Source organism: Drosophila navojoa, chromosome 2 (assembly GCF_054131105.1).
Source record: "Drosophila navojoa isolate 15081-1374.11 chromosome 2, UAZ_NAV_1.0, whole genome shotgun sequence".
Lineage (NCBI taxonomy): Eukaryota > Metazoa > Arthropoda > Insecta > Diptera > Drosophilidae > Drosophila > Drosophila navojoa.
In genome coordinates, this window is record NC_142890.1 from 2,547,499 (window position 1) to 2,559,479 (window position 11,981).

General features: G+C 40.9%; 1 protein-coding gene across 1 annotated transcript; it reads right to left on the reverse strand.

Annotated features, from left to right (window-relative positions):
* Positions 1 to 6,182: 6,182 nt before the first annotated feature.
* LOC115565762 (uncharacterized) lies at positions 6,183 to 11,439 on the reverse strand. Its single transcript, XM_089256653.1, is given in 6 exon segments — positions 6,183 to 6,394; positions 6,851 to 7,024; positions 7,027 to 7,270; positions 7,371 to 7,447; positions 7,450 to 7,533; positions 11,346 to 11,439. Coding segments are annotated over 6 exon segments (885 nt in total).
* Between the last annotated feature and the right edge of the window lie 542 nt (positions 11,440 to 11,981).

An 11,981-nucleotide genomic window follows, 5' to 3' on the forward strand; every position in this document is an offset into this window, starting at 1 on the left:
AAATGTCGCTGTGGGTGCTGCAGCTGCGACGCAACTTTAGCGTCAAGAATTACGCAATTTAATGAAATTTAATAAACATCAACGGCGACGGCAGCGGCAACTGCAAAATCGTCTTTGTGCGCGTCCGACAACTTCTTGTGCTGCCAACTTGAACTTTATTAAATTTCACGCATGCTACGCGCCCCGCCAAAAACCTGCAAAATGAGTGCGCACATGCTGGCAGTGCCAGACCCGACCGACAGACGGACGGACCGACGGACTGAGTGACTCTTCGACTGACTGACTGACTGTGGCTGGTGCTCTTGCATTTGCCTTTGCTGGCAATGTCGAGGCGAATAGGGTGCAAAATGTTTGCACATCTGCATATAAATTCCTCTTATTTTCGCCAGCACCCAGCCAGGCAGCAGCTTACACACTTTTTTTGGTAGCTGTTGCCAATATTTGCATTTGCATTCTATTTCGCGTTTCTTTTTTTTTCTATTGCCATTGTCGCTGCTGCTACTGCGCCAGCTCCTGCTGCTGTTCCTGCTGCTGCTCTTGCCTTTGTTGTTCTTCCCTCTGCTGCTGCTGCTGTTGTTGTTGTTGTTCACTTACACTGTTTACATAAACATTTTTTCGACACAACACATTTCGTTGCACAAATTTACATTTAAATTAAATTTTAAGTGCATTCTGAACTAAACTAAGCTCCCACCTGCATTATATGTATGCCCCGTTCGTGTGTGTGTGTGTGCGAGGCAATCAGAACTCAATGCGTGCACTTTAGGTTTATGGCCATGCAGGCAGGCAGTCAGCCAGTCAGCCAGTCAGCTGGAGCAGGCCAAACTGACAATGACAGGTTAAGCGCCGACAACAAGGTGTGCGGCGTACATTGTTGCGGGCCGCATGTCGGCGACAATTCCGTTCCGCTCCGCCCCGCTCCGCTCCTCGCCAATCCACAGCAACAACACCTGCACATGTCCATATTGATTGTTATCAATTTTGGTTATTACATAGCTAAAGCACATGCAATTTACAGTGCGATTTTTCACTGGTAACGTTTTAATAGATATTGCAGGCACTTACATCTATGCCAACTATACACACACACATACATATATAAATATGCCCATATGTGTGTGTGTATATGTCAAAATCATTTATTTATTCATTTTGTTTTCCACATTTTTTGTTTTTCATTTTATTTTATGCATATAACTAAGGTAGCTATAACTATATAACAAAAAAAAAAAAAAAAAATAAAAAATAAAAAAAATATTAATCCCCACTGTTTGAATAAAAATTACTCAATCCATTATTTATAAATTTGATATAAAACAAAAATCGTATAATTAAAATCGTATATAAAATATCACGAATCAAACAGAGTTTTAAATCATTTCTATTATTCTGCACTACGAACGTAGCTGTAAAAATATTGCTCTTGCTGAATAAGCTCATATTGTTGGTACACAATGTGCAATATTATGCTATAAAGTTTATATTGAAAAACAAACATCAGTAAATCGTTAAGCTTTTTGTTACAAGTCCATCGAAACTGGGCCCCAGATAATGCAGGAGCTGCGAACCCTTCACACTAGAACTAGGAGACGGCTCAGACGACCTAATGAACCGAGTCTCAACTTAGCACAGCAGACAAATAGAGTATACTACAGTTGAGCACTCCCGGCTATAACTCTTTGGTTCCCTAGTCATCCAAAGACTATATATATATATATATGTCATTATATAATTTTATTTTATAATTATAATTATAATTTTATAAAATATTTTATTAATGAAAAAGTCATCGAAAATTAATTAAGGAAATTTATAAACTTAAGCAACCTTACTCAAATAAATTTAAGAAATAATATATTAGTATATAGGCTATAAATAAATATTTAATAATAATAAAAAAATTTTTTCTTTTTAAATTAAAAAAGAAATGTTGACCGAAATTATGCTCTCTCTCTCTCTCTCTCTCTCTCTCTCTCTCTCTCTCTCTCTCTCTCTCTCTCTCTCTCTTTCTCTCTATCTCTATCTATCTCTCTAAATATAAACTAATATACATTATTTGTTATATAATGGTATAAACTCATTTTTTTGCCAGAAAATCTAATTTCGTCTAGAGTATTTAGACTTCGGCGTGCCAAATCCTGTGCATTTTGTATTTTTATTTGAATTTATGCATTTGATTTTTATTCTAACTGACTGCATCGATGCAGTGCCGTATACTGTATCGAACTAATAAATGATATTTGCAAAAACCTTGCTGTTTGCCAAATTTTCGGTAGCAATATAAGCACAGTAACACCCAAAAGTAACACAACACAAACAAATTGCCAATTGGCAATTCAACAGCAAATATATACATACGCATGTATGTACATGCAATCAATTGCTGCTGCAGGTGCAACTAGATGGTTTTATTTCCAGCACAGCTCTGTGAATGGCTTATAATTACACTATAAACAAATAGATGTCATATTTCCAAGAGGAGCAAATAGAATTTGTGAAAGTGCTGCAGTTGAAGATGATTTCGTTTATTTCTCTTCTTTTTTTTTTTGTAATTTACTCAAGTCCGATGTATAAGGCATGGTAGAAGAGCTTAAAAACAAACACGGAGCTGAAATTCATATATGATTCAAAATGGAAAATAAGAGAGCTGAAGAAAGAGTGAGAGCAAGTTATTTATGTATAAATATATACGTATATGTATATATGTATATTCTGCATATGGATGTGGTGTACGAATATTAAGGACCAAATTTAATGGGCACTTGCGGCAGGGCATATGTTTACACATACTTAAGTATGCACCAGAGATGCACACTTACATTTCTGTTCACTTACACACGCACACACTTGTGTGGTTATGCATGTGGGTTTCTTTCAGTATGTGTGTGTGTGTGTGTGCGTAATACATACTGTATCAGCACACATACACGCTTTTAAGAACGCAATGCAGAATTGCATGAGGCCACAAAGCGAGTGAGGGCCAAGAGAGCCCAAATTGGAGACGATGCAGCGGCAAAAGGTACTCAAAAGTGAAAGGCAGCCGAGCGTAAACTGTAAACTTGCTCAATGCATTCCTCAGGTTAGATTTAAGACGGCAAAGTTTTACGCAGTAATAGAACTTTGGATTTGCAGATATGAATCGAGATGTGCATCAGCTATGTGCGTATTAAATCTGCTCAGCAAACGAAATCATGCTCATCCAAGCAGCATTATGCTTTAATTTAATAATTACCTCTTAAGTTAGATGAGTATTAAAGTGTAATGAAAAAATGATGGAAACTAGACTTATAAGTATCGAGTTTTGATCTCGAATCTTGTCACTTATTTATGCAAATGAGATCTTCACTAATCGTGCTAATCGACACTTGAGGTAGAACATTTACTTGGGCTACTAAGAGGAGACCCAGAGGGACTAGATTCTCTGTACTGCAGCTCAAAGGACTTGAGTAAGACTGAGACGCCAAATCAAAACCTAATCAATCGAGTCTTGACTTTAAGTCCATCAAATAACCACTTGAACTTAATGCTAATAGACTTTGTCTGAGGTTATATTTCTGTTTGATTACTCCCTCTCTGTCTGCCACTCTGACCCCTACTGAAACACATTTAATATACTCGCTTCAGCTTAACTTTTAATTTTTGTAATTCAGTCATCGCCTCTTCGATATATATGTGTATATGTTTTTAAATCTCGCGCCAACTTTACTTCATTTCATTTAACTTGAAAATGCAAGATGCACTTAAGCTTGATTGTAAGTCTCCTGACAAGAGCTGAAATAGCACCTCGAACTATGCACAGTCAGGCGCAAGTCGACGCTTTCGAGAGCAACACAATGCTGAATGCATGACAAACGCTGGCAGTCGCCATAAAGCAACCTGAGATTTTTCCTCATTTCTTTGCTTCGTTTTCCTTAGTTATTTCTGGAAGCACTTATAAAATACCACTGCGTTTTTAATTTACTACAAAAATGGCAAAGAAGCTCGGGATGGTTTTTGCTGATGGGAGCGCAAGGGGCTGCCTTGGCAGTGGCAGTGTAGGGGTGTGTGTGTGTGCGTGTGTGTTTTCCTTTTTCTTCTTCAGCTTGTTTGTATTTTCTCGTTTTCTTAAAATGAAGAAAAACACGAAAGCTTCAAGCGCTGGAAACACATGAAAATATAAATAAATAAACCTAGGTCGAATGCACCCATTCATATGGGCTGCCGTTGCTGCTGCTGCTGCTGCTGCGGCAACTGCTTTCGGCATCTCTGGCGCTGCACTCTGGTCCGCACTCAACTCACTCGTTCAGTCAGTCAAGTCAGTTTGTCAAACCGTGTGGAGCGCCAGCGCACAAATTTGCATGACGTCAGAAGTCGAATGAGGGCTGCGGCCTGCGGACCATGGACTACGTCTGACTGCGATCTGTGTGTGTGTGTGTGTGTGTGGGTTGCGGACTGCGGCTGGCAATATATTCCAGCCTTTTCTTCCATTTTTTGCTAGGGAGCGGCAGAGTCAACGGTCTTGTTGGTTTGTGCTGCCAGCGTGTATATTTAATTAAAACAGGATTAATCTAGCAGAAACAATACTTCACTTAATGCAGCTCCAGCAACAGCAGCAGCAACAGCAGCACATGGCTGTTGCTGATGCCGTAGCTGAAACTGAATCTGGTGCTGAAACTGAAGCTGAAGCTGTAGCTGACGCTGGCGCTGGCGCTGTGGCCACTCCTCCAGTTTCTGCCTGTGGCTGCGGGCTGGCTAACAGACTCGTTAGCTTGCCTGGCAGCCAGCTGTGGAGTGGTGGCGGCACTGCCTGGATGCTGGCTGCCTGGCTGCCTGACTGCCTGACTGCTGGCTGGCCCAGACTGTAATACAAACAATAGCGTTAACTGCTTTTACACACACGCGCGCACACGCACACAGAGACACTCCTGTTGCTGTTCGCGTAAGGAAAGTTGTGCCCCAAATAGTATGCTACGTTTTTTGATACGTTATGCATATCCTTCGAGTCGGACAGCTTAGTGAACGCCTTTCAATCAATGAAGTTGGCCAATCAAGGAAATTGCGTGCTCACATGTCAAACAGAGAGGGAACAGGAAGAGGAGGAGGAGGTGGAGCAGCAGCAGCAACACCAAAGAAAAACAGAATAAAACGTTTTTGGGCCATTTACTATCGACTTTAATTAATATTTACCTTTGGTGCCTGTGGTGGCTGGCTGCTGCTTTGCCAACTATTAGCCAAGGCAAACAGTTTTAACAGCTTTGGCTGACTTGGCTTTTAGAGACCCGGGCCCATCAAAAACTTGACTATCACAAGTGGCAGTCAAACGGAGGGCAAATAAACAAAATATACGCCAGAGCAGCAGCAAATTTCGTTTCTCTTCTATTAAATATTTTTCAAAAAAAAAAAAAAAGGAAAAAGAAAAGAAAATGCAAGAAAAACCAAAACAAAAACAAAAGTAAGAAAACAAGAAAACAGCAAAAGCCAAGAAGCAGAACAAGCGGCAAACCTAGCAAAAATCTACACCAGGAAGTGCTATACACAGGCAATGCCAACAATAGCAACAACAACAATAACAGCAACAACAACAGCAACTGTAACATGAGTCGAAATTGTAGTTGTACAAACACGTCAGCTTTTAAATTACTTGGCCTAAAGGTAAATTGAGCGGAAGTTAAAATGTTGGAAAAAGGCAGCACGAAAAAAAATAATCCAAGCCAAAACACAAGCAGGAGCTACTGTGCTGCCGCAGCTGAGGCTCGTGCCGTAACGGAATGCAGTGGTGCTGCTTCGGCTACTCCTGCTGCTGTGGTGGTGTCCATAACAACAACAACAACAACAGGCAAGCAGGGCGGGCAAGGCGGCACACGGCAAATTTGCCGGGAGTAAACGCAAGAATAATAACAACCGAAAGCAAGTTTTTCGGCTCAAGTTGTTGTTGCCGCTGCCTCTGCCGCTGCCGCCGCTGCCACGGCTCCTGCTATGAAATTCAGTGGCACACAAAACGTAATTTCAACTAAACGAACCGACAAACAAAAAAACAAAAACCAAAGCAAAAAAATATGAAAACAAACAAAAACACAAACAAAGCAAAACAACTGCAATTGCAACGAAATATTATTTTTAGCTTGCTGCATCCTTCCTGCTGCCTCAGGCAGCGGCAGCAGCAGCGGCAGCGGCAGAGGGAGCAGCTCAAGCTCTACTAAGATTCACATGCGCACGGGATAAGTTGGCAGAATTTCGCAATAATAAAATATTTGCAATGTACTCGAAGCAACGGGCAGCGCTGCGATGGCAATGGCAACGATGGCAACTGCTGCCAGCGGATGGGGCAACTGCATTTTCATAAAGTGCAGCTCATAAAGGAGGCGGTAGGTGGTGGCGACGACGACGGCCCGCGGCCAGTAGAACGGTGTGCATGCTGTGGGCCAGAAATAAAAACTCAAAATAAATATGAGCCACAGCCAGCAGTGGCAGCAGCAGCAGCAACAGCCGAATCAAACAAACAACAATAGCAGAAGCAGAAAAAAAGAGTATACAAAAATAAAAGAAAAAATAATAATAAAAAAAATGGTAATAATAAAAACCCGCGAAAATATTTGCAGCGGGCGTTGAGAAATGTTGAGCAATAAAAATTGCATTTTTATGCTGATGTTTGAATTTTGCATGCAAATGAAAAACGAACAGCGACGCGACGCGACGCGTCGGCAACAAAATGGCTTGGAAACAAAAGGGCAGCGTTTCCCAGCCATTGTGGGGGATCACGCTAGCCGCCTGCTCGCTCTCCCACCCGATGTCTATCTAATGCTCGCTAGCTCTAGCTCTCTCCCGCTCTCTCGCTCGGTCGGGCTGCCCTCCCTTTCTGTTTTGCAGTCACAGGAAGTGCCAGCGCTGTTGTTGCTATTGCTTATGTCAGTGGCAGCGGCTGCTTGCAGCTTAGCTGCGACTTTGCGCCCACGCTGCACGTGTTTATGACTTTGAATTGCAACTTCATCCGTCGCGCTGTGCCGCTGCCTTTGCCGTTGCCTCTGCCGTTGCCGTTGCCTCTGCCGCTGCCGTTTGCTGTCGAGTGCAATGATGGCGGCGCATAGCGCGCATTGTGACGCGAAATGGCGTCGAGTTGAATAATCCAACATGGCGTTTTGCCACCGTAACGGCCGCCACACTTTATTTGCGAGTGTGTTGGAGTATGTGTGTGTTGGTGTGTGTGGGTGCATTGTGTTGTCTGCTTCCGGCAGCCGGATAAAAAACTTGGCGTTAAAGTGTTAATATTTTGAGTTTTGAGAGCATTGTCGTCCTTATGCACCGACAGTACATGCAAATACAATTCTCTGGCAACTGGCAACAGCATGAGTAGGCCCAGCGGACAAAAGGGCCAAAAGGGCCACTACACACACACACTCACACACAAATATATATACCATATACCCTCGACGCCGACACTTGTTCAATTCAAATAGCATGCCATTGCGACGACATTGATGTGCCGGCACGGAATCCAACCAACTGCAACTTGAACTGCAGCAGCAACAGCAACGGCAACAGCAACAGCAACGGCAACTGCAACGGCAGCTGCGACTCAAACTGGCAGCATGGCGTGGCGTGCCGCATTGCTTTGCACCATGTCAGCCCGGGCACATTTATGTTATCTTTAATTTTCGTTACAAAATTGGCCGTAAGAGTGCACTTCCAATTGCCAATCTACAAGTATATTTATATTTATTTATTTTTATTGCAACATCGCCCAATGTGAGCTGTCATTATGTGACTACGGCAAAGCCATTGACTGCCAGCACTTGTTAGCTCTACGATAACATATGGCAAATGGCCTGATTATATAGATTAAATATTTATTTGCCAAATGTACTTTATATTGAATTCGATTATCGAACAATATGATGTTTAGGTTAAATTACATGGGAAATAATGCATTATTATATTATGTTATTATATACGTTATATGACAGATTGCTATATGAGGTGTATAATAATTGACAGATAGGTAGACAAATAAAACTTTCATAAATTTCATTGCTATATTATTTAATTTTTTTTAAAGTATTTTTATTGAATAATTTTATTTATATTTATTTGATCATTTATTTACTTATTTTTTCATTTTAAGTTTTATTTTTTTATTTTTATTTTTTTATATTATTTATTTTATATATTTACTTATTTATTATTATTATACCCTGAACCCATTGAAAATGGGAAATCAGGGTATAATGTTTTTGTGTAAAAGTATGTAACAGGCAGAAGGAATCATCGCAGACCCCATAAAGTATATATATTCTTGATCAGCACGACGAGCTGAGTCGATATAGCCCTGTCCGTCTGTCCGTCCGTCCGTCCGTCCGTCCGTCCGTCCGTCCGTCCGTCCGTCCGTCCGTCCGTCCGTCCGTATGAACGCCGAGATCTCAGAAGATATAAGAGCTAGAGAGCTGAAATTTTTTGTGCATACTCGTGTATACCATACGCAGTACGAGTTTGCTTTATTTTTTCGATAACTCATCCGATAACTTTTTTATCGAGAATAATCGAAAAATTGATTTTGTTTTTTGAGCCTCATTGGAGCACTATTAGACATAGAGACTTCAGATTTACTGTGTATATATATATGATGAATACAAACATTTTATCATCAACAGATTTTGGATACCACGCCCCCTTCGCCCCCAATTTGTAAAAAACGTATTTCAAGTACTAGAGACTTGTGCTTTGGAATGTACACACATTTTGACCATATAATTACGTCCTGAAAGTTTCATTAAGATCGTGTGTTTACAAAAGAAGTTATTCACCAAGAAAATTCTCATACTATTGCCCACACTGCAGCGCAGCCCAAGCGCAGTCGCTGCTTACTGCGCAGTTAGCAGAGCGCTGGCAGAATGGAGGGTTCAGGGTATCTCCTAGTCGAGCAGTCTCGACTAGAGTCTTCTTACTTGTTTTTTATTTAATTTTTTTTTTGTATATTTTTTATTATAATAAACAGATAGACGGATGGACAAACTTATTGAATAATTTTATTTTTATTTATTTATTTTTGTTTTACTTTTTATTTTTTATTTTTATTGTTAATTTTTTATTTTTTAATATTTATTTTTTATTTATTTTATTTTATTTTATTTTATTTTTTTTTTTTGTGCTATAAGGTGTAAGTTATATCCAAGGGCACTTCACCCAAGAGTTTCTACATATCTCCAAAAAAATAAGATTAAATTAATAAATCGACTGCCCAAATTTTCCTTTTACTCTCATTATCAAATCATCAATTGCTGCTGATTTCTGACTAGATACAACTATGATCACATCTAATTCTAATGATATCTATTAATGTATCTATGATCTATGAAATTATACGTTTCAAATTTATGTGTTTCCATAGTTCATAGTATTTCCTTTGCAGCATTGAAACGTGCGAAATTGTTGAACTTTCTCCCAAACAAGTTGAGTTTTCGACAGTGAAAAATCACATACTTCGAGAGCTGCGGCACGTGGAGCATGTGTCAAAGTTCAGTTGGTTTTGTACTCTGTAAGTGTTGCGTGTCATATTTGTAGTCATTTATAAACTTAATACTGTAGTCCACACTTGAGATGCCATTGTTGAAATTGAGCCGTTCAAATTGCAGAAGCATGTGTCTGTCCCCTTAGCCATTTATCTTTTGTGATAATAATTCCGAGAACCTTAATCTTTATTGCTCGCCTGTTATAATAATGCGCAGCTAATTATTTGCTGTGCTCCCAATTCCAAGAATCTCAGCCAAGTCTGAATTGCTATTATGATAGTGTCTTCTGTTCGTTTAGCAATAAATCTGCTGACTTGGCTGCTTCATTTTTTTTATAAAAAATCATACATACATATATATCCATATACCCATATACCCATGCAAAGCGTAAGATGCTTTGACTAAAATAAAAATATAATCTATATAGTATATGATTGCTTCATTAAACCAAATAGCTCTAGAGGAATACTAGGGGTGCATATTTCTGGAGCACTGGAGAGACTTATACCATAACAGCCCTCTCTGTGTGAATCATAATCAATCAGTTTTAACACTCGATAGCCAAAAGAATTGATTATGATGATTTTAATATTATCAAGTGCTCAGTTTCATTAAATGCAATAAATGTTAAAAATGCACTTCATTGAATTGAATTAAATTAAAATTAAAATTGCTAAATATTTGTTATTTATTTATGAGTTATTTAGCACAGAGCACAAGAGCTTCCGTCCAGCCGTTGAGTAAATGCAAATTCCTTGAATAGTTTTCCGCATGCAGGCTGTCAGCCGAGAGCAGTAACTCAATTGCAGTTGCTTCCAATTGAATGCCATGTCGCATCATCTCTAATTGTCGACTTTAATTAAAAATTAATTATCAGCATGTTGCATCTTGTTGTTGATTTTGCCATGGCAAACAGTCTGACAAACGAGCGTGCCGACACAGACACAGACACAGACACTGGCAGAGACACTGGCAGAGATACAGACACAGAGACAGCTTGGTCATGTCACATTAACCATACGCACTGTGCGCAGTGCACATAACTGCCGGGCATGCCGCATTAACAGTCTGGCCAGACAGCCGGCCGCAGCGATGGCCTTGCAAACTTAAATTGTCAGGCAAACATTTAAAACCAGTTCTCATCAATTTGAAGCGGGCATATGCTTAACTTTACTTGCCCAGATTTTTCCAACTTGGCCGGCAAAAGTTTTCCAGGTAGCTGCTGGGATAGTTAACTGTTTACCTGTTTGCCAGTTTACTGGCTGCCTGGCTAGCTGCCTGGCTGGCTGGCCAAGTGGAGTGCTTTGCACATTGACAGCGTTAATTAACTTTTAATTTAATTTCGCGTAAATGAGTTTTTACTGTCAGCGAACTCTGCTGCATTCGGAGCTGAAGCCAAAAACCGGCCGGATGGACGCTGCATGCTTTCAAGCGTGGTTTTCAAATGTGGCTGCGGCGGGCAACGCAGCTGCGACGCCAACGGCGACGGCAACGGCAACGGCGACGGCGACGGCGACTGCGACTGCGATTTCACAGCTGCAATTGTGACTGTGAGTACAACTGTGACGGTAACTGTGACTTGTACACGCTCGACGCCAGTGTCAATTTATGCCACCAAAGTGAAAATCCAAGCTGAAAGATTTATGTATGTGTTGTGGTAGATGTATGCATACGCATACAAACACACACGCACACGCACACGCACACGCACATGCACACACGTATGTATTATTTATTATATTTTCGTTGGTAAATGTGATTTATATAAAAATCTCAGCAACAGCAGCCACAGTGTCTGGCTGTGTGCGTGTGCGTGTGAAATATTTTGCATCGTTTGAGATTTTAAAATTCAATTTTTAACACCGAATTCCAAAAGCAGCTGCAGCCAACGCGCCAATGACTGCATCAGCATCCGTTTCAGCTTCAGCTTCAGCTTCAGCCTCAGCGCCAATGCCATTGCCAAGAGAGTAATACCTGGGGCAAGCCAGACTCATAAATATATATATGCATATACATATATAGTATATATATATATACATATATATATGCACTCGACCACTGTGCGGCGCTCAGTATGCGATTGAGTGGCAGCGCGGGGCAAGAGCTGCTGCTGCTCCCGCTGCTGCTGCTGCTCCCGCTGCTGCTTCACTGAAGGTGTGTGTTTTATTAATTGCCAAAGCCGCTGCAGCCAGCAGCAGCAGCAGCAGCAGCGCGAAATATGCCAGCACGCATGTGGTTCAGTCTTTTTTTTCCCTTATTTTTTTGTATTCACGCAGCTCTGGCCAGTGGCGCTGCATTTCGTTAATGAAAACTGATTCTAGTGCCATTAAGGTGCGAGCTCTTCAGGTGCAACGGTAACACGTTCAAGTACCAAGCGCCACGCCTGCAGCCACACGTCTCGAGCATCAGTTGCAGCAGCCCCGACTCCTGCTCATTTTTACTCATGCGTCACCAGCTTGGAGTGAGCGACTGAGAGACTGGGCGACTGATTGCGTCCTG